This window comes from Nannospalax galili, unplaced genomic scaffold, assembly GCF_000622305.1.
Source record: "Nannospalax galili isolate Female #2095 unplaced genomic scaffold, S.galili_v1.0 scaffold44, whole genome shotgun sequence".
Lineage (NCBI taxonomy): Eukaryota > Metazoa > Chordata > Mammalia > Rodentia > Spalacidae > Nannospalax > Nannospalax galili.
The window spans coordinates 5,152,103-5,174,873 of record NW_008355789.1 but is presented as its reverse complement, the minus strand read 5'-3'; the positions used below and the strand labels follow the sequence as shown (position 1 = coordinate 5,174,873).

Below are 22,771 nucleotides of genomic sequence, written 5' to 3'. Positions count from 1 at the left end.
GTGAATAGGAGATGTGAAGGAGAAGTAAAGGCAAGAGTAATCAGCATTACAAGTTCTAGACAGGGAACTAGAAAAAAGTCAGAACAGGGCAATTTTTATATTTTCATATGAGAGTCCACTGGAGTTTCTTGACGAGGGCTTCCAAAAGCATCCCTCTATTGGATTCCTCATTTTTCTTTTGTCTTCCAAGGCAGGACTCTAGAGTGGTGGATTCAGGATTTGCTTTCAGGTATTCTGACAGCGGCTGACATTAGAATCTTACTCAGAGCAGCTATGACCACCCGCAAGCAATCCTTCGAGGTCAGGTCTGTTGAGGTTCCCTCATAGAACAGGTGGGGAGGGCCATCGGTCCTTCATCTGAGACCCAATCACTCCTTCCTACTCTCTCTCAGCTGTATGGAATTCTGTCCACACTGCATGTGGTCTCATGGCATTAGGGGGTGCTAGAGTATATAGTGTGTGCAAGGTTAGACAAAGGGGAGACTCCATCTATGTGGCTATGGGACAGTTGTCTATGCTGGGTGAGCCTTGTCAATGGGGGAGGCCATTTTAGGGTCCACACCCCTCACCCATGCTCTAAAGTCAGCCCTATAAACTCACTGGTCTGCCAAGCTGGACTTGAGTGGGCGTGCTGCTTTGCCCACTCGCTGGTGTCCTAGCCTGGCATTTATGGTACACATTTGTTTGCATCTTCCCAAGAAGCAGTAGGAAGAATGAAAACTCTGGAACCAGACCTGCCCCTGAATTTCCACGCACCTTTGGAATGTAATAATGAGTTCTGAAATGAGGTAACAGGCAGAGGAAGCTTGGCGTAAGGCCTGGCAGTCACAAAGCATTCAATACACTTTTTGTTAGGATTACTACTGGTATGGGTTATGGATATCATCATATGAGATTAACCCATCCTGGGGTAGAAGCAAAAAACAAAAGCAAATCCAACAACAAAATGTTCCTATTTTAGTTATCCTTGGTGCCCAGCAAGAAAAGAAAAAAAAGGTATCAGTCAAGCTGGAAGCAAGTTGAGGAGGTGTGTACTGTACTGGTTTAGCTGCTGGATCAGGCCCTGAAGAGTTAGATGCTCAGAGGGGCCTCACACCTGTGTGGAAGGACGGACCAGCACTTTTACGCCCCAGGGTGTTGAGTGTCTGACCTGCGCTTCTGATGTCTATGACCTCAAGTAATCCTTGCTTTAGTGGACTTTATGAAAATCACTTCTTAGAGGAGGAAACAGGAGCTTAGCAATAAACTTAGCTGACTGAGGTCATACATCCGGGAATAGGTCTGGAGTTAAGAATAGCATTTGGAACTCATGCAGCCCGGCCCTTGCATCTGCTGTGGACATCATCCCACTATCTCCCAGAAGAACATCTAGGCCCTTCCAGCCCTGTGTAGTCAACTGTTCTTGAAAGTTGACTTGAAAAGAAAAGCACAACACTTATTTCTCAAGTCCTGTGAAATTAAACTGGAATTCTAGACCAATATAATGATTCACAAGTGCAGCAGACCAAATCTTCAAAGGTTTCTATTTTGAGGACTTTACCTCTGTGCCCAAGGGGTTGAAAGGGACAGAGAAGGGGCAGGCTGCATTTGACAGAGAAACTGGTACTGCGTCTCAGAGGCTAGGGACTTGAAACCAAACTCTGGCTGCTGGCGCCCAAGGGCTCTCTTCCTGCCAAAGGGTGACTTTGTTCCTAAGAATACGAAGGACTGAAGAAGGTGTCCTGGAGACCACAGTATGGAAACAAACAGACCTCACTCTCCCCTCAACTCAACCTGGGCTGGTCAGGAGTCTCTTGGGCTTCAAATCCAGACGGCAGAAAGAAGAAATGGACCCGGCATGCTTGCAGGGGAAACCTCAGCTTTCCATATAAAGGGGAGGCTGGGGTGGGTGTTTCACAGGCTCCATCCTTCCCAAACACATCCAGTAGCATGTTCCAGAAATGCAGGTGGCGCCCAGGGCACACAGATGCAAAAAAGAGGGCAGAAACAAGAATGCTTTCAAAAGGAAGTAATTGTTTGGGGCATGGCATGAGGAGGAACAGTGAAAGCATCATAATGAGCCGCACGTGCCAAGGCTCAAGACTAGATTTCGTCAATATCCAAAACGGAGGTGAGCTTCACCTTGTTCACTAGAGAAAAGTACACAACAACAAAATAGGGCCATTGAGACTGCTCAGCGGGTACAGGCACTGGCCACTGGACTGTACCAGTCCAGTCCTTGGAACTTATGGAAACCATGTAAAGGTGGAAGGAGAGAACTGACCCTGCAAAGTTGTCCTCTGACCAACACACACACACACACTCACACACACACACACTCATGCACACATGCACGCTGTGACACATACCTGCCAACCGTCACAAAACTCATGCAACAAAAAGAAAAATTTGGGGCTGGAGAGATGGCTCAGCGGTTAAGAACACTGGTTGTTCTTGCAGAAGACCCAGGTTCGAATCCCAGCACCCACATGGCAGCTAATAACTGTAACTCCAGTCCCAGGATCTGACAGCCTCTGCTGACCTCCACGGGCACTGCACAACACAGGTGCACTTACCTACATGCAGGCAATACATGCATACACATAAAATAAAAATGATAAATAGAAATTTTAAAAAATTTTAGACACTCTGCAGCTATAAAGAACCATGGCTATAGGAAAGGTAACAACAGAAACAGTATTCAGTCCTCATACTTCCTCCAGACTTTAGTCCAGCACGCCTCGAATCCACCAAGCACTGCCAGGAACACAAAATTCATGAGCTAACAACACTACTAGCTGCTTGTCTTCAGACTCCGTGGAGACTGTGGAGTGAGTTTCCTGCATCCACAGTTACAACCACGTCACTAACATTAAGCACTCTCTCACAGATCTATGGAGAGAAGATGGAGGACACCAAAGAGTGTCAACTCTACCTCTCTTGCACACCACAGTTAGGCCTGCTCTTTTAATAAAAATGACCTTATTCTCCAGCACTAAACATAGTGTTTTTTACTATAAAAATGTGTGCGGAATCCAGCCAGAAAATATGAATGGTCTCACAAATCTAAAGCACGCACATCACAGTGGCGCTCACTCCCAGACACAGAAGGCTTCAGAACCTGACCCTCCTTGCACCTTTTCTCAGTTTCTAAACGGTACAATTCTAAATGAGAGGTGGTCAAGGAGAAAGGGCCTGTGATGGCTAATCTTGGGGGTCAACTGACTGGATCTGAAATCAACTAAAATGCAAGCTGCTGGGAAACCCTGTGAGGGAGTCTCATGACCAGGCTATTTGAAGCTAGAAGATCCATCCCAAATGTGGTTGCCACCTTCTGGTGATGTCCCGGATGAAAGGACATGGGAGAGGAAACCTTGATCTCTGCCTGCTTGCCTTCATTCTTGCTGTCAAGTTCATTTACACTGCAGCTGCAGCTGAGGGATTCCTTAGCCATATTAGAAACAGCTTCCAAGGGTTCTAACATAGACTGAAGCTCAGCGATTCTGAGGACTCCTCCAAGGCCTTCAGCCCCAGACTGGGACTGCTGAGACATCAGCCTCCTGGACTGAGCAACTACCAGATTCCTTGCCTCTCCAGTGTGAAACAAGTCATTGTTGGACTGGCCCATATCATGTGAGCCAATCTAATAAATCCCCTTCAAACGTATATTCAATCAGTTCCATTCCTCTAAAGAACCCTAAGGCAGGGTCTATCACAGAAAGAACTGGATAGAAAGTGAGCAAGATGGAGTACAGACTAAAGGCTCCTGGAGGGATGTCAGCAAGGAGATGGGTCTAAAAGACATCCCTGGTCTTTTGGAGCACGAAAAAGAGCTTTAGTGTTATATTAGTGTTCTAGTTTATTTTTTCACTGCCGTGACAAAATACTCTGACCAGTACCAACGTAGGGAGGAAAGGGTTTATTTGGCTTACATCTCCCAGGGAACCCAAGGTAAGAACTCAGGGCAGGAACCTGGAAGCAGGAGTTGAAGTACAGGCCATGGAGGACCACTGCTTACTGGCTTGTTCCCCCGGCCCCTGCTCAGCCTGTTTTCTTATGCAACACAGGCCCAGCGGTGGTACCACCCACAGTGGGCTGAGCCCTCCCACATCACTTAACAATCAAGACGATGCCCCATGGACATGGCCACAGGCCAGTCCTATGGAGGCAGTTCCCCAACTGAGGCTCCCTCAACCCAGGTGAGGCAAGCTGACACTAAAGCTATCCAGCACAATTAGAAACTTTCAGGATAAACTTGGGCAGAAATATAAAAATTGGACAGATGATCATCTGACCATGACATACACACCAAGGCACACACATCCTTGTGTGCAACATACAAGTAAATAAAATTTTTAAAAATCATAAACAAAACGGGAAACCAGCCTGAGCTACAGAGAGAGACTCTAGCTCCAAAATATATAGTCCAAGCATGGAGATACATTCCTTTAATCCCCCACACTGGGGAGGCAGAGGTAAGCCTGGTCTGTATAGTGAGGCCTAGGCCACCCAGGGCTACACAGTGAGACACAGTGTCTCAAAAAAGAAACAATAATAAAAGAGATAGATGGTAATAGATAATACAGAAAAAATTAAAATATGAATGTACATGCAGATATATATATGTATGTACACACACACACACACACACACACAGAAATAGTTGCAAGAGCTGTGCATAGCTGTTGCTAATGAGTGGGACAGGAAGGTGAGGAGACTCAGGGGGGCAAACTGCTGTTTTACTTATAAGTCACATGGTTCAATTTGGCTTATGCATAATGCACATGCTTTACTTTATTAGCTTAAATAGTCAACCAAAAACTACCTTAAAACATCATGGATTTTTGAGGAAGGGAAAGAACTATGAAAGGAAACAAAAAGCCAGGCGTGGTGGTGCACACCTCCGATCCCAGCACTCGAGAGGCAGAGAGGCAGGTAGATCTCAATGAGTTCAAGGCCAGCCTGGTCTACATAGGGAGTTCCAGGCCAGCTGTGAATGCAGGGAGACCTTGCCTCAAAAAGACGACAAAAAAATTTAGGACTTTAGTATATCTGTAGTATATTTATTCAATATTGACTACAAGTTCCCTGGACTGCAAAGGAGTCTGGGTCAGATTGCAAAGCTTTCCTATGGTGTAGGTACTAAAGAAGGCTGCACAGGAGGTGGGGCACCTGGATATGTAGAGCGCCCAGAGAGATGAAGCACAGGCAAAGGCCCTTCGACCATGGGCCCTCAGCACAGTAGTGTCAGTCCCCATCTTGGGGCCTGAGGAAACTCTCAGCTCCTCTTTCTAGTGCTGTAAGCCTTCTAGTAAGCCTTCACTTCAGTTGCAAAAAGCAGTAAAGGTTCGGGCAAATGAAATCCTGTATTTAGATTCCTAGGATGCGAGGTGTGGACGAAGGACCTTCCTCCTCCCTGTCTGTATCTCACACTCCTGTCTTCCTAGTCCTCAGCTGCATTTGCTCCCTGCTGCCTATGTAGTGAGGAGGCCTGGACCCTGGAGTCAGCTGAGCTCACATCAGAATCTGCTGCTGACACCACTTCCAAGCTGGGCCTTCTGTGTGGAGGAATTCAGCTTCTGTGCTCTGGTTCCCACAGCTGTAAGGCTGGGACAACCACTGTTCCTGCTGGGCAAGACTGTCAGAGGATGCATAGAAACTACATCATTGATAGCACTGTGCCTATAACAGAATTGTCACGAATGCTATTTATTCATTAATCATAACATTTCTGTACTTGGGTCAAGATAATTTGAAATCAATGCCTTTCCTCAGGCAGTAACAAAATATGAAGACTGAGATTTAAAACAGAAGCAGAGGGCGGGAAGTTTCAGACTCATCAGGGCAAGTCCCGAGGTTCCCAAGTCCCCATCAAAATGGAAACTGCGGTGGGGCTTGTGCCCTGGTCCCTCAATTTCCCTCAGGCAAGACCCTGTACCTTTCAAAGCAGCCTTTGAGGGCGCATGCAAGGTCTATCTTCAAAACGGGATAGGAGCGCCATGGTGAGACAAACAGGAACATTTTGTATTTCAATGGTCATTAGGGCTTCATTGTTTTCTCTTTCCCCACCCCAAAGAACTGATAATCCATCCTATTTAGAGACCTCTGATGAAGAAAAAAGAGAAACCCTACAAAAATACACCGTCATGCCCTGGGATAAGCCACAAAGCTGCACTGCACTTTGTGACCTGAAGATGGCGATCTTACCCTAAAGTTCTCCTAAAATTTTCAAGTATTTGAAGAACGTAGTAAAATCTTGAAAAATGACTGCTGTCAAATAATACCAAGAGAAAATTATAATCCATTTAGGAATTTAAAGAAACTGAGACAAATAGCTCATGTCAGGAGATGCTAATGACTAAGTCAAAGTGAAGCAAAGCCAAATTACCTGCACTTGCTTCCCGTCACGCTCCTGCCTGGACAATCTGTCTAGGTACCCATAGGGCAGCCTGGGAAGCCTCTGATGGCCTCTAGACCCTCAGAAACAGAATGGCTGTGGAGCCAAGCCAAAAAAAATGACTTGCATATTCCACCAGGGGAGGCTTGGGGGTTGCCAGGGCTCTATGCTCCTCCTGTAAGGAAGAAGGTGAACCAGAGCATTTTCTCCTGAGCCTACTCACTGTTCAGTCCATTTGGCACAGCAAGCTGTGCATCCCTGACATTCCAGGATACCAGGATGTATGCTCCCTACTTCCTACTTCCACCAAGCACAGCTGAGGAGGCCCAAAGGCTGAGTGTGGGGCAGCCACTGGGAAGGCAAGAGGGTAAAGAGCTGACCTGCCAAGGAAAGCAGATGGAGCCTGGCTGGGGCCTCTGTGAATGTCTATAAAACCTGCATTTCCAGATGCTTTCAACTGCCTCCTCCCCAAAGGCTAATGAAGCAAGAGGGTAAATTCCCAGAGACATGGAGCATGAACCACCCAGCAGACAGGCTGCAGCCATGGGAAACTGCTGGGCATGAAACAACTTAGCATCGTTCAGAGTTGCAGGGAGTTGGGACCACCACCACACCCAGCCATCACTCTGAGCTTTGGACGCTACTCCATCTCCTGGATGACTGTGTTTGGTAGACAGTATGTGGAAACCTGGGAGAGGCCCAAGTGGACCCAGCCAACCATCAAGCCAGTTTATAGCCTTCCTCCAAGACCTGGAGGGTCGTATGTACTTCTGGACCATTTTAAGCATGTGTCTGACTTTAATGATACACAGGTCAGAATCAGGTTCTGTTACATGAGCCGTGAGGTCTGAGACAAACAGCTTATGGGCCTTTTCTGGGCTGTAGCTTCCTCTGAACACAAGGATGACACCTGGATTGGTCACCTCCAGGGGTCAATGTGAAGGACAAGTGAAATATAAATCTAAAAGTACCGTGCAGGCCCTACAGAGAGCTGCCAAAGGATCTGAAACCAGATCTGCCCACCCAGCCATACCCCACTCTGAGACACAGCAGGGCCTCAAAGCTTCCTAGTGACACTGTGCCCTTATCCAGTCATCCAGGCCACAGGTGGACATGAAACTTTCCTGCTCTACCTTCTCCCATTCCTCAACTCCCCTTCCTCCACCCCTGCCCTCCTCTCATACAAGGCTCTACGATGTCAAATCTCCTTAGACATGCTCTAGTGACATTTTCCAAACCAAGTTCTGAGGCCTGACAAAGGAATTTTACTTGATCTTGGAATTTAGACCTTTGAAAGAAGCTATAAAGATAAGAAAATTAGATCATCCTTGGGCCCACGTTGGGTCAACTGCTTTATGGGAAGAAGTCGGGTTATCTGAGGATGTATCTGTAGAGTTTCAATGCAAGCTGCCAGAACCCCTGGTCTCCTGGAGAACACAACTTGAGTTCCCTTAGGCAAGGACAGCTGCTGACTCCCACCTGTACTTCCCAAAGCCCCAAGCTTCCAGACTCCTTCAGTCACTTAGATAAAGATAAGAAGCCAAGCACCACAGGAGAAACAAACTTCTTCCTCCATACAACCGTCTGGGAACCAACAGTCCATCCTGAGCCTCTTGCTCCCCTGTTTCAGGTCATTGTCATCCTCACACTGAGAGGCAGTGTGTGGGAGGGCACTTGTCCAACCAAAGACCTCCCTGAGTGTTGGTTATTTATTGCTCTGACTTTCCCTAAAATGCCTTTTAAGCCACTGGCTTCTGATTCAAAGTTCAAACTTTTGGCCAAACCTGCCGTCCATCTATGTCCTGCTCCCTATGCTAAGCTACATAAACTGAGTCCCGGGCTCCAATACCAATTCCAACACCTTGTTTAGTTTGAGAGTGAGAGGAATCTACACTATGAGCAGCATTTCCCTGCTTCCTTCCTCTGTGCTGTGGCTCCTCGGTACTGCATCAGCACACGCAGACGGTCCTTCCAGGAACCCTCTGCCTCTTGCAGCTGGATAATCCCCAAAGCTTCTGTCCTCATCACCCATTGTCTGGCTCACTGTATTAATTTAAAACAAGTTCAAAAAAACATTCTGGCAAAGTTCAACATGCCCAAAGAGAGCACCAAATATAATTATCAGTCATCCGGCCAGTGCCCCTTCTGTGCCCTTGTCACAACCTGGGAACTGAGGCTGAGCTGAGAAGTTACCTGCCCCAAGGTTCCTAAGACTGGTAAGAAGTCAAACAGCTGAGTCTCTGGGGTTCAGGCAAGGCCGTTCTTAGCTTCTCTTGCTCCTGACTCCAGACCCCAGAAAGTCAAGCTGAAGAAAGGCTGGTCTGTCACTCTACCCACTCTGACAAGGAGCCTTGGTCTAAGAGCTCGCACTATGGAGGCGGCGCTTTTACTTCTGAATATGTCTGTCGTCGTTCAGAAGTCAAGTGAGATGGTTATACACCCAGCGTGGAGCCAAACCTCAGCACATTTATGGCTCCTGGAGGTGCTTCTTGACTGAAGTGGTGGCAACTGTGGTTCCTGAGCCAGAGAGCCTTTAAATGCAGACCGACATGGTCAGCCTGGGTCAAAATGCCTGGTGCTGTGCTCATGGGGCGGCTCAGGAGGTGCTCTGCTGTCACACAAAAGGCAAGCTCAGGAGGGCCCTGCCTGGTCAGGGGTGCTTGGAATGCCAAAGAGCATGATGTGAGTCACCTCCCTCCATGCCCCCTTCTCCAGCTCCTAAGCAACTCTGCACGTTCTCCATTTCTGCCCTCCGTTCCCGCTCATCCTGGCACTCAGGCCACAGTAGGCAAAAGGCACCCTGACTGGTACTTGGAGAACAGCAGGTGGGAGGTGGCTGGGAACAGGAGGGGGCTGTGCTGTGGGAGAGTACCACCAAATGAATATGTTCCAAGCGTGAGGTGGGGTCAGCGGACCCCCCAGGCTTTGTCAGGCACACAAGTATTCAGCATGCAGCTCCCTACAATGGCATTTTGTGTGTATAAAGAAACAGCTGGCTAACTCCTCCTCCAGAAAGTACACCCCCAATTTTAGGACTAGTCTTCTTAACTTGCCCACCCCTAGGAGGATGATCCTGAACTTCACACTTCCAAGTCCTTTGATGCGTAACACTGAAATCATGTGGAAAGTGTATTTTCAAGTCTTATTAACCACTAAAACAGGCTTTGTTTTTTAGACTCTTCCTTCCTTTCTTTACCTTCTGCTGTTTTTCTCTTAATTTCTAGCAGAGCCAAAGGTAACAGAGGGACTGACTTGCTGGTTTTCTACCAATATAAACAACCACCGACTCCGGGAAGTTCTGCCTTCTGGTGTGCACAGGATCCGGAGCCAGCAGGGGGCGTGCACCTGGCTATTATTCTTCCATTAGCTCCATACAGCCTCCGGCTACAAAAACAGGCTATTCCTCAGATACAAATGAACCAGACAGCCTTCCAGTCACAATCTCAGGACACGAAGTCAGCTGATCTAGGTATGAATCCATTTCCAGTATCATCTGGCTGCCTAACAGTGGACAAACTACCTCATAAGGATTAAGTAAGATAATGCATAGTGTTGATACATAGAAAAGGTTTAAGAGGTGTTGGCCTTAACTGCTACTGGTACTGTCATTTTAAGAGTGACAGACCTGTGATGACAACAGTGTCTATGAAGTGAGCCAAGGAGTTTCAAGAAACGTTAGCACTAAGGGGGCAGCCCTGGACTGGGGAGCCAGGTCAGGCTCTTGGCTCTTGGTTTTGTTGCTAGGTAGCTAAGCAATCATAGAACAGGCAGATCAGGGTTCAAAGCTGGCTGCTTCAAGCCTCTTCTGCAAGAAGACTATCGAGAGGCCTACCTCAAAGCTGAGCTATGGGTTACACAAACTGACCCGCCCAGTGCCTGGCTACCTCATCTGTTCCTTGTCCACAGTGCCTGCAAGTTCTCCTCTTCTACAGAGTATGCTAACACCTCTTGATTTCCAATGAGCCTAGACTATTGCGAAGAAACAGGAGTGGAAACTGGAAATACACGGACAGGCTGGTCTGAAGCAAAGATTTAGAGACTCCAAACGAAATGTTTAATTTGGTTAAGGCCCTTGAATTACTGGCTACTCTGCTGGTTTCCTTATCAAATTAGTGCACTTAATGTTTTCATGTTAAATTTTAACTACAGTATTTCCAAATATTTTTAAATGTACCAGCTAAGTATTTTAAATGACCTTAACTTTCCTATCACTGGAACAAAAATGTAATAAAATTAATATCCTGGAAGTTACAAAAAGTCTCAAAGCCAAAGAAACCATTCACACGTTGCAGATTTTTCTGCCTAATCTTGATTGTGAAGCACCACTCTGCCTTTCCAGGGACAGCGCCCGCGACTTCACAGGGAACAGTACATGAATGAGGTCACTGGAGAGGATGTGCTTGAGATGTTGTCAAATACTTTAAGTAATTTTAATGCCACCACTTTTCTCTTCTAGCACAAAAGCCACACCTTGGGCCTTCACATCTGCTAAAATCAAAGGTGCCCAATTTCAGTCTGCCTGCCAAACACCTTTTTTTTTTTAAATTGAAAAGGGTAACCTGTAGTCCAGGCTGACCTTGAACTTGCTATGGATCCAAGGATGACCTTGAACTCCTGTACTTCTGCTTCAACCTCCAGGGTGCTTCGATTATCTCTACCCACCGTGCCCTGCTGGCAATCCAATCGAGGGCTTCAGGCATGCTAAGTAAGCACTCTACCAATTGAGCTACATCTTCAAGCACAGCTCTATAAAGAACTGCAGCTCTTTTGCAACTTAATCTCTAGTTACCAGTATGTGTTCAAAAAGTTCCAACTGCTCCAGTTCCCCTATAGAAACAATTATTTTCCCAAGAGGCCAAAGGCTTCAAATCACACCATCCCTTCCCTTCCTTTAAGGCCCCTTTAATTACCTATAGGGACGGTCTATTCTACCCAGCAAGCCTTTTAATGCAAACAGTAACAGGCCAAAACTACTTGAACCATTTAGCTTATATCTGTGCTCTGGTCTGGGACTTAACTAAAACTTACTCGCAAGGCGTGGTGGCGCGGGCCTTATTCCAGGCAGAGGCAGAGGCAGAGGCAGAGAGAGGCAGGCAGATTTCTGTGAGACTGAGGCCAGCCTGGTCTACACAGTGAGTTCCAGTCCAGCTGGGGCTACAGAGAGACCCTGTGTCAAACAAAACAAAACAAAAACAAACTAAAACCATCACTAGCTTCATGTATTGCTAATTATGTTTTAGATCCTTGCTTTCCAGAGTGATGTTCTTTCTTATTCTTTCTGTGCCCAAACCTGTACCTCTCAGCAGAAAGCTCACTTCCTCCTGGAAGCTTACCTTGGCTTAGCTTCACCAGTCCAGGATCCCTGACAGATTTCAGGATCCTTGTCCCCTGGCAGGTATCAAGGGTCACATCCATCTGCCCATCAGGAAATGCCATACTTTATAAGGGCAGAGGCTATGGCTGGCTGGGTAGCTGTAGCCACTCTTCCCTACTGGTCCTTGCACAGAGAATCACACAAAGATTTACGGAATAGAGCAACTGAATCTACCAGTGACTCAAAATGCCAAGGCCAACAAACACCAGGAACACCAGCAATAAGGGGCACCTCTCTTTTCAAAGAAAGCACCTTTTCAATGTGATATAACATTCTGCAGTCTTAAACAGGAAAACCAAATAATCTTGGGCCTTTTCCTTCATGGGCCTTGGCATCCAATGCCTCAGAAATGGCTAGATGCAGAGGGAGACTGACTCACCTCAGATCTATTCAGACCAGATGGGCAATTCAGGGGATCTTCAAAACTGGTTTACAGCAGTCCTAAGAAGACACTATAGGAGAAGTGGACTGGTCCCTCTGCAAGCTAAAAACCTTAAGTTATAAATATGTCTGGGTCTCGGTCTCTTCCTGAAGAAAGCAGAACTTGTACCTTGGGGCACTATGGGAACAGAATGAAATAATCAATAACAAAGCACTCTGCCAACAACCATGAATTACAGGTAGCAGAAGGCCAGGCCAGCTTCAACCAGAAACAACAAGGTGATTGCTCTGTTGTTATCACAATGTCCCTGTGTGGATTTAGCCCCTAACCAGTGGAGAAGAGCAGACCACGTGGCCTCCCTTTTGGTCTCAACAGCCTCACTTTTTGTTACCTTCTTCATTTGTTTTTCATCCTAACTCTGATTTCTGTCATTAGAGTTAATAATTAATAGGCAGACCCTTCATAGGGCCCCACATGGGCTTTTGGTGTATACTCCTGTGACAACTAGTCTAGCAACCAGCCTGGGGTACCTCCTCACCCACCATGGATGCTTCCCACCCAGGTAAACACAGGCTCCGAAAGCCACTTCCAGTGAACACTCAGCATCTTAGTGTGCTCATGGTACTTTCTGTTGCTAACAGATGACATGCTGTGAGCCAGGGGCCCAAACGCTCTGGGTAGCCTCAGAGGTGGTCAGGGAGGAAAGATGTAGGGTGTGGAAAGGAGCTGGTGAGGATCCTAAAAACAAAATCATGATTCCTTCGATTTCTGCCTGGGACTCACCCACACACAGATGCAATGCTCACACTCACAGCCAAAGAGTGGGTGTGAACAAAGGGTACGGGCTTTGTGGGGTGGGGAAGAAGGGAGACTCCCATATGCATGGGAGGACCATGAGATGGTGAGTACAAGATGGGGTGGGTGGAAAAGGAAAAGAAGAAAATTATGAATAGAGTCCAGATGCTGCCTTTCTGATATCTACATGATAATGTGTTACATTCTATGAGAAGCTATCAAAGTACACTGTTCCTGCTCTTAAAGAAGATAAACTTTCTATTTTGAAAAAAAAAAACAAAACAAAACACCAGACTTGGAAAGGCAGTATAATATGATAAATGACTGTTTAGGCCTTGGAGTTTTTGCGAAAGACTTGAATCTTTAATCCATCAGATATTAACTGTAAATAGGGAAGTCACTAAACTGGAGTCATTATCAAACAGTGTCTGTACCCATGTGGTTTCTGTGATGAAATATCCAATTATCTTTTTCTTTTTTTCTTTTTTTTCCTTCACCATACCAGCTACACAAGAAGGCTCAATAAATGGTACCTATTGTTAACTTTTTATTAGACACAAGAGTCTGGTGAGGACTATCCTTCTAGCTGAGGCATTCCCTGGAACCTGTGGTCCAAGCAGCAGTAAACACCCAATTCTGAAGCTGGACCTATCTGCCAACAGTAATGGACCCCCTGGGTGAAAGGTTGCCTGGCTGTCCCAAGTCTGTTTTGATACAGGATATTTCACACAAGCATAAGGGTTGGAAAAGGGCCAGAAGAACTAGACAAGAATGGACGTACATCCGGCGGGCCATGCCCCTCTGGGCATACTCACCGAGTCTGGGTCTCGCTGCTGTTCTAGAAAAGCTGAGAATTCTACCAGGCGAAGCTTGGTTGTGCCAATGGAACGACCCTGCCAGGCAGGAACCGAGGGAGCTGGGGCAGACGCAGGCTCAAACCCTGGAAAAACCAAGCATCACCTTTACACCTGGTCAAGCACCTCCTTCTAGACCTCAGGACAACAATGGCACAGGGCTCTGAACACAGAGGACCTAGCAAAAAAGGCCAAGAGAACTCCCGCCACCGGCATCAAGGAGCAGCAGTCATGACATGGCAGTAACGCTCCAGCTGTCACTCTTGGAGACAGTGACCAGAGGAACAAACTACATGAGGCTCCTCGTGAAGCCAACTTCAACTACGGTTCAGGGCTGTGGTACAAGGACACTCTGTACCTGACTGGATCTGGAATCACCACAGATACACATCTCTGGGTGTGTCTATGAGGGTTAGCTGAAGGGGATGGGGTCCTGAGCTGTATAAAAAGGAGAAAAGAAGCTGAGCATGCATTCATGACTCTACTTTCTATGGCTACAAGGTGACCAGCCACCTCACACTCCTGCACCATGACATCACTGTCATGCTGGGCTGTGCCCTCACACTGAGAACCCAAACAAATCTTTCCTCCTTTACACTGTTTTGTTGGGTATTTTGTCACAGCAACAAATAATCAATATAGACAGCTAATTCTGGATAAAGGAGCCCCGCTGGGGAACAAGTCAATAATGGGCAAAGTGTTCAAGTGAATACCTTCATTTATTTTCATTTTATGTGTATGAGTTTATTGCCTGCATGTATGTAAATGTACCCGTAACATGCAATGCCTGTGAAGGTCAGAAGACAGCATAAGATTCCCCTGGAACTAGAGTTATGGGCAGTTGTTAGCTACTATGTGGGTGCTGGGAATCAAACCAGGGTCCTCTGCCAAGAGCTGCCAGTGCTCTTAACCACTGAGCCATCTCTCCAACCCCCCCCACCCCCCATTATAGAATATTCCTTCAGGATACTCCTTGGAACTAGAGCACAGAGCAACATGGAATAGCATTTTCAGTTTGGGGAATTGAAGGGGTAGAGAAAGGGTTTACCCAACATGCATTTGACAGAAGAGCTTGGGGGGGAGGGGTGTCAGGGAGGGAGGGTGAACCTCCTCTTTGTAAGCTCTTCTTTACATAAAGAGTGCTAGGAACTAAAACATACTACCTAAGAAAGGGTGAGTAAATTATCTGTGCACAACACTCAGATTGCCCAACTTGGTCAGCTTTTGAAGAGAGGAGAACCACAACAACTTCCCCTCCTAAGTGGGACCCAGTGTCTGAAGTGAAAGTGACCAGACTTCCTGTTTCCTGACAAACCCAACAGAAAAGCTCTTGGGGGAAGGGATTCTCAAGAGAAAGGCCCCAGGGCTTGGTGGGAGATGCCTCGGACCTTCCTAAATTCTAGGACAGGTCCCATCTTTTAGAAGGGAATTGTGGGAAGGATAGTCACAATGTTGCTGGTGAGATGAAACATGAGCTTACTCTAAGACCAGCATCACTGCACTCTGAGGGCAAAACAGGCCTGGTGACCCATCACTACCCAGAGGAGGAAAAGCAGGGAGACTCACCTGGGATAGGGGCTGTGACTGCTGGCTGGATGGGGTAGGCCTGCTGCACAAAGGGCTTGACGCTGGGGACAAACAGGTGACAAGGGACAAAAATTATGGATACAGTGATGACTACTGCCCACTGGCCTTGACCTCTACTGGGACCCCACCATCGTCCTGACTCACTGCATGGCTTCTGGTCTTCACTAGGTAACCCACCCCAGACAGAGCTCAATCTACATAAAGGAAGTCTCTCCTCCAAATGTGAGGCCATTCAGCAGGCTGCTGGGGACCAAACTGCTTATCAGTTCTGTGGGGCAAATGGGATGGGCATCAGCTTGACCTCAGGGGTAGCAGCTGTCTCTGGACCCCTCCAGCTCTGAAGAGATAGGTCAGTTATCAATGCCCACAAAGGGTCTGGGACGTACTTCAGGCTCTTCTCCAGACCATATGGCTCAGGGTCTTAATGTAGGTAAAGACAATTTCCAGGGGTTGGGGATTTAGCTCAGTGGTAGAGCGCTTGCCTAGCAAGCGCAAGGCCCTGGGTTCGCTCCTCAACTCCAGAAGAGAAGAAAAAAAAAAAAGAAACAATTTCCTTTTTGCTTTACCCCAAACTGCCCTGTCTCTTGGCTGAGCTTGCCCCCTGGCCACAAGGGCTCTCTAGGTCTTTCTGTTAGGCACTCCCACCACATGGAAAGCCAGGATGGACAGAGGTAGTGGGGTTTGTCTCTGCTGCCTGTTCTCACACACAGGAGACCAGAATGCTGTATTCAAAATCACAACTCAATTCTAGTTTCTGGCTGGGTCACTACTGACACAAGGTAGGAGTATAGTACCTATACCCTTTCTAGCTCTGAAAGGAGAGTCCCTTTCTAGATCTGGCTTCAAGTGGACATGGGGAAGAACAGCTTGAGGAAATCTCCATTTAGCATTCCTTTCTTCCCCGAAGTCCTGAGACAGCCCAGTGCAGGAGAACTCCCCCAAGGTGGGCCGTGTCCAGCCCCTGCTGTCAGGGCCCCAGACTTACTCTTGTGAGGATCCTGGCTGTCCTGTCTGTATCATTCCAGGCCAGAACTAGAAGGCAAAAGGCAAAGGCTTCAGAGTTATAACTTCCCATTCATAGCACAATTTGGGTTGTGTACAAAATATAACAGTTGCTGAGGACAGCAGGCTCCACATACCAGACAGCTGGGACATTATCTTCCCCCAGTGCAGGTATGGTCACTGCTGTATATAAGACCACAGCCTACCCTGACCTGGCCACCAGGGGCTCCTTTAGCCCCTACGTCCTGAGGCCAGCAGTGGCTTGCCCTCCTTTCACTCTCAAGTGTTTCCTGCATAACCACAGTAGAGCAGTAATGGCACACCAGACATGGAAATAAGGAGCCAGAAGCACGAAGTATCTTTAGGCATTGTCTTTCGCTGTCAGCATACAGAAGGCCCCTGGCACCTCCTGTTTCCCCAGGGGGGGGGAGGGGGAGGGGGAGGGAGAAAGCAGAAGCAGCCCTGGGCCTAAATCTTGACATTACTACCCTAAGTTGTCCGCACTGGTGCCTTGCTGCTAAGTAGCCTCAGCCTTCTGATCTGCCAACAGCAATGACACTGCACAGGATTGAGGATGTCCCTGGGGGTGGAATGAGATGCAATGTAAGGCTTCTCAGCCCTTGGTAGGTGTCCAAATGAAAATACTAAAAGAATGCTTTGCCCCTGTGGGGACTGGTTGCCATAAAGTAACCCTGAAGACACAGGAACAGAGACCAAGAATCAGGATAAAGATAGAGCAATGGAGGCAAGTCATTAACTAAAAGGGACACAAAAACTGTTTAATTTCACAATTTTCCTCTCCCTCTCCCTCTCATTTCTCCCTTTTTCCTTTCTACTCCCCTTTTCTCCTCCACATTCTCTAGCCTAGTCTCTCTTCCCCTTTCCATCCATCCATCCATCCATCCATCCATCCATCCATCCATCCATCCATCATTTTTGTGATACTGTGGTTATTCCAACATACTACCACATCCTCAGCTCTTTTTCATTTTTGTTTTACAGAGGGTCTTATAAAGTTGCCAGGGTGGTCCTGAACTTGCTATGTAGAACAGGGCAGGCTTCAGATTTGGGACCCTCCTACATGAGCCTCCCGAGTGGCTGTATTTACACGTCTGCAAGGTGTAATACCCAAGGTGGCCATCATCCATCATTCCTGGATGTGGGTCCTAACTTACCCCCGGTGCCCCTGGAAAGGTGGGGCGTGGGATCCCAGGCAGCCCCAGCTTGTTGTGGATGGCAGTGGCCGAGACGATCTGAGCTGACGACATGGCGGCCATGTGCTGCAGGGCCTTGTCCTTGGCAGTCTGATCCTTGAAGGTGAAGTGACACACTGACTTAATACAGAACACATGGCTACCAGGTGGGTTCAACAGGCACAGCCACGAGCACGAGGACTAAAATACAGAGCCACAAGAGAGGCCAGGAAGCACACATGCACAGACAGAGAAATCAACACGGCCAGAAGGCTGCGACTCTGGCCTGTGGAACTCGGGTTGCTAGTAGTTAGCAACACCCAATGGCAAGGTTGGGTTTTAAAATCTTAATCCATTTTCCAACAGATAGGAAGCCTCTGAGAAGAGCAGACAATGTATTTACTGTTTCAGTTCCCAGGGAGAGTCTCAATGACTTAATACACTGAAGGTGAGAACAGACCTGCTTTCATGTGAAAGGTGACTACGGGAGGGGCAAGACCATCCACATAGGGCAGAGAGCCCTTCTGTGTGTCTGCTGTCACTGGGCCACAGTCCCAGGCGCTGCTGGGTCATGTGAGGCTCAGGAGCCCTGGCAGACACCTGCAGGGAGAGGCTCAGAAGCAGCGGACAAGCAGGGGACAGCCAAGCAGCATGCTGGCGGGGCACATGCTATGGGGCTGAGGTTATAGTGGTTTCTTTACTAAAGCTGAGGAGATGGGGGTTGCTTGTCTTTCCTCTTTTAAATGGGTCTTTTCTACAAAGCCAAGACTGGTAACATAAAGCTAGCCAAAAAAAAAAAGGCTGCCAAGCACAGCTAAAATACAGAATACTTGGTTTAGAGAATATACTTACCATGCTTGTTACCTGGATACAATAATAAACAGTTTGTTAAAAGGATTGTATACAAAAGCAGGGTTTTCTTTATCAGTTATAAAAAAATACATATGGATATCAATACAACATTCAGGTACCACAAATGCATAGGACCGTGGCGGTTTTCCACATTTTAGGATCATACCATCAGATAGATAGATAGCCAGAAAAAAAGATAGCCATAAAAGGCACCCAACCACCAGGAACAGAATTCATCCCAACTCTTCTAAGCTGGCTCTGTGGTATTCCCAGTACAGATAGGGCAGTGCTCAAACCTTTGTGTGGCAGGCCCAGAGGCCACCAGAGCAGGAACAATATGGCAACACCAAAATAAACTCTGGTACCTTCCTCAGCTGCCACTCAAGAGTTTATAGTGAAGGGCAGTCAAAGAGAGCTGTGGGCTAAGACACTAAGTGCTGGCCAGGAGGAGGTTCCCACATTTACAGAGCTAACCAAAGGCAAGATATAAACAGGCCAAAGAGACTTTTAAAAAACTGGGCTGGTTGGGTGTGGCAGCGCATGCCTCTAAACCCAGCACTCTGGAGGCAGAGGCAAGGCAGATCTCTGTGAGATCAAGGCCAGCCTAGCCTATATAGGTAAGAGTTCTAGGTCAGTTGAGGCTACAGGGAAACCCTACTTCCAAAAAACCAAAGGGCTACAAAACAATTTGAGAATTCTAACAAGAACCCATCTGAGTCTCCAAAGTATGGGTGCTACTTTGCCCCAGAACAAGGACCCCATGTGAAAATTTCCAAAAACTGATTTGAGAGAATGAAAGGGGGGGGGGAGCAGCAGGTGGGGGAGGGTTGAAGAAGCTAAACCTGCATTTTTGCATTTCTCTGGTTTACAACTGAAGCGTTAACAAGGCCTGTACTAGCTGTCTAAGCTGCACACGGTCACTGTGAACACCTGCCATGTCACAAACTGCAAATGAAGGACACCACGAGGGCCCAGGAAAGCTTGCTGGATTACTGGGCTCAGCAGGAACAACATGGGGTGACTCAGAGTATCGCTCAGTAGCACCTCATCAGCTGGCACTCTTCCAGGCCAGTCTTCAACAATGGCTAACCAGCCAAGCACTCTAACCTGAAGCCAGTTTCCTCAGGTAATTTTTTTAAAAAAGATGTGAAACACTGAAGATATTGTAGATGGGAGGGGGGGTGTCTTGAAGGAGATGGGATTTTATGACAGAATCGCAGGGAGCATTCATGTACCCTAAAATAAGGCTGAACCTAACATACCCAGGTTGTTGGTGCCTGTCAAGTCAATTTGGTGGTCATGTGGCTTCACCTGGCCCCACCTGGCCCTTCAGAGGGGAACCTGTGGGCTCTAGTCCTGGTAAAGAAGTCTGATATCAATACAAGCTTAATACAAGCTTAATAGGCCCCTCACTTTATACTCTAGCCCTGAAGCCACTTAACCCCTAATGAGGGGCTTTGCTCTTAGGCAATTTCTGAACCTGAGGTCATTGCGGAGGAATGGCCACAGGTGCCTTCCCCAAGCCTTACAACTTCTCTGGGGCCCCAGCTAAGGTGGGCTGGAAAACAGCAGCCCAAACTTCTTGGCTGCCTGACCAGTATGAATTCTGAACAGCAATCACAGAGCACTGGAGGACTTGGCTGGACACCAGAAGAAGGTCAAGCAACCTCTCCCAGACCTGCGAGTTGTGTTTATGAGACTCTTGGAGACAGGGGAGGGTCTGTAGGTCCCAGGGTGGAATCTGTTTGATGCGCTTGAGTGGGGCAATTTGCTAATCCAAATCCAGGTCCAGATGGAACTAGCTCTTTAATCTCCAAGACCCATTTGCTCTTAAGGTTCTCTTGAAACATTCCCCTTTGCTAGGTACGTTAAAAAAAGTTCTTTAAAACAATCACAAAGTTTAATAATCTCATTAAAACTTTTTAATGTGCACTGGGGGTCAGGGACAACTTGTAGGAGTGAGTTCTCTTCTTCCACCATGAGGGTCCCTGGGATCAAACTCAGCTCATCAGGCTTGGCAGCAAGTGGCTCTGCCTACTGAGCCATCTTATCTACCCCGTTCTCTCTTTGTTCAAACATGAAAACAGGAGCGGGAAGGAGAAAATAAACCATCTTTGCTGCTTTTGTTGCACAACTTCCGAATAAGGTGTCTCTCATCTGTTAAAGACGGAATCGTTTTTCTTTCCTTTTTATTCTTTTTTTTTTGGGGGGGGGGGTCTTTTTGAGACAGGGTCTCCCTGTAACCCCAGCTACTCTGGATTCACTAATGGAGACCAGGCTGGCCTCAAACTCAATGGAGATCTGCTTGCCTCTGCCTCTGCCTCCCGAGTGCTGGGATTAAAGGCATGCACTGCCACGCCCGGCCCTTTCTTTTTCAAAACAGTCCTAGCTGGCCTCAAACTCACAGAGATCCACCTGCCTCTGCTTCTTCAGTGCTGAGACCAAAGGTGTGACTGACCCTCCCACTCCACCAAGTACTCAAATCCAACAGGAGTTCAAAGGAGGAGAACAAACCCACCGCCTCAGTAGTGCTTTGTGGCAGGAGCCCACACCTTGCTGTCTGGAGTTTGGGTGCCTGGCTTCCATTTGGACCATGCTTGAATGACCTTGGGAAAGTCATTTCACATGCTTTAATTTCTTCACTTACAAAAACTTGCACTTTAATTTCTTACATCCTTCTGGTTCTATTATAAAAGTCTGTATTATGCAGGTGGTGAGTTCCGTTATAAACAATACGCCATAATATATAAGGCCAATGAAGAAACTACTGCTGGGAAGAGAACAGTTTCTTAAAATCTAGCACCTCTTAGCTGCTTGATCTGACGGAGCGGCAGCCGACTGTGGGGATGGAAATCTTATCTCAAGTAGCAGCTCCTGCACTTGACCCACCTATTTGAAAATAGGCAATTTTCTGTAAATGGACGAAAATATCTACAACAGCGATTTCCTACCTTTTGCAACAGAACTACCCTATTCATTTAATTTCACAGCATCACCTCTTCATCTACAACATACATGTGAAAATTAAAAAGATTTTTTTTTTTTTGTCTAAAATCTAGAGTCACCCTGGAGACAGTAGTAAGTGCCAGCAGGGACATGTGAAAATCAGGGCAGGAGCGCAGCCACAGAGCCTCTTACCCTGAGACAGGAGTTCAGAAGAGGCTTTCTCAATTGTCATTTGCAGCCCCAAGACATGGGCCTAGCTTTAGAAAAATTACAGCCCCAAGGGTCAAACCTGAGTCAACTGCTCATCTATCACTCAGAGCGAACATCCTGGCATTTTATGCACTGCACTCTCCCCCTGAGTGAAGTCTAAGAACATGCAAAAATGTGAGCAATACCTGCATACCTAATTAATTTGACTCTAAGATGTACTCACCCCTTTCAACAATTCTGAGACAGGGCTGAGGTTTACAAAGGAGAGTCAATATTGAGTTATACTCCACCATGTCTCAGATCCCAGAGAGAGAGAGAGAGAGAGAGAAGTGGGAGCTTTAAAGTAGTTGAGCTGTGTCTACATTCGGATCACGTTAGATGTCCCCGCTCCCCTCCATGTCCCTGGGTGCACAGATACACTACAGGACTCTGCTCACATAGAAATCACTCAGCGCTGTGATCACACAGTCACAGGTCCACTATTAAACTCCAAATCCACAGCTATACTGTATCTGCCTCTGTGTGTGTGTGTGTGTGTGTGTGTGTGTGTGTGTGTGTGTGCATACAGGAGCACATGACCAGGAGAAGGGGAAAAAAAAAACCTCCCAGGAAAAAAACCTGAACGAGTTTACACTCCCTCCTCTATAGTGGTTCTATGTCCCCCTCTCTCCCTAAAAAGGTGGGTTCACAAAGGGTTAAATGCTCAGGGACTCAGCATCTAAGTCTCCCTTGTCCACTGGAACCTGTTTTTCAGCCCACCACTGGCAATCAGCTAACGCTGGAGGGAGCAGTAACCACAGGTCTCCACACTGCCGGATGGGAAGGGGAGATGGGTACAAAGTACAAATGGCCCAACAAAGATTGAGGGAGGCAAAGTCTGGACTCCAGGTGCCTGTCTCACTGCCCATCCTCTCCTTGCTATCCAATTCCTGCCACACTACACCGTGGATGGCCTCACTTCCCCTGCCGCGAAGTCCGCCAGGCTGTGTCATGCATCGACTCCTGATCCCCAGGCTTTTCAAACTGCTATTGTTACTAAGTAAACGGGCTTTCATATTTCATGAAGCAGAGCTGCAGCTCCGTTCAGCTCACTGCCCTTCATGATTGAAGTGGACACAACGTTCGGGGGGATGGAAATGCCACAAGGGCACTTGGCGGGGGCAGGGTGCTTTTAAACTCCAGAACACAGTGCAGACCTGA

The 22,771-nt window shown here is 47.3% G+C and overlaps 1 protein-coding gene across 7 annotated transcripts in view; it reads right to left on the bottom strand.

Moving 5' to 3' along the window:
- Positions 1 to 22,771, bottom strand: part of Tead1 (TEA domain transcription factor 1) — a 257,187-nt gene that overhangs the window by 41,488 nt on the left and 192,928 nt on the right. For 4 of the 7 annotated variants that reach the window (XM_008853496.3, XM_029556285.1, XM_008853497.3 and 1 more), the window contains 5 exons: positions 18,416 to 18,427; positions 17,546 to 17,680; positions 16,354 to 16,400; positions 15,348 to 15,409; positions 13,743 to 13,867 (listed from right to left, as the gene is read on the bottom strand). In XM_008853496.3, coding sequence (XP_008851718.2) covers positions 13,743 to 13,867; positions 15,348 to 15,409; positions 16,354 to 16,400; positions 17,546 to 17,680; positions 18,416 to 18,427 — 381 coding nt within the window. The remainder of the gene's footprint in view (positions 1 to 13,742; positions 13,868 to 15,347; positions 15,410 to 16,353; positions 16,401 to 17,545; positions 17,681 to 18,415; positions 18,428 to 22,771) is intronic. The other 3 variants (XM_017803275.2, XM_029556287.1, XM_029556289.1) reach the window with 1 other exon arrangement.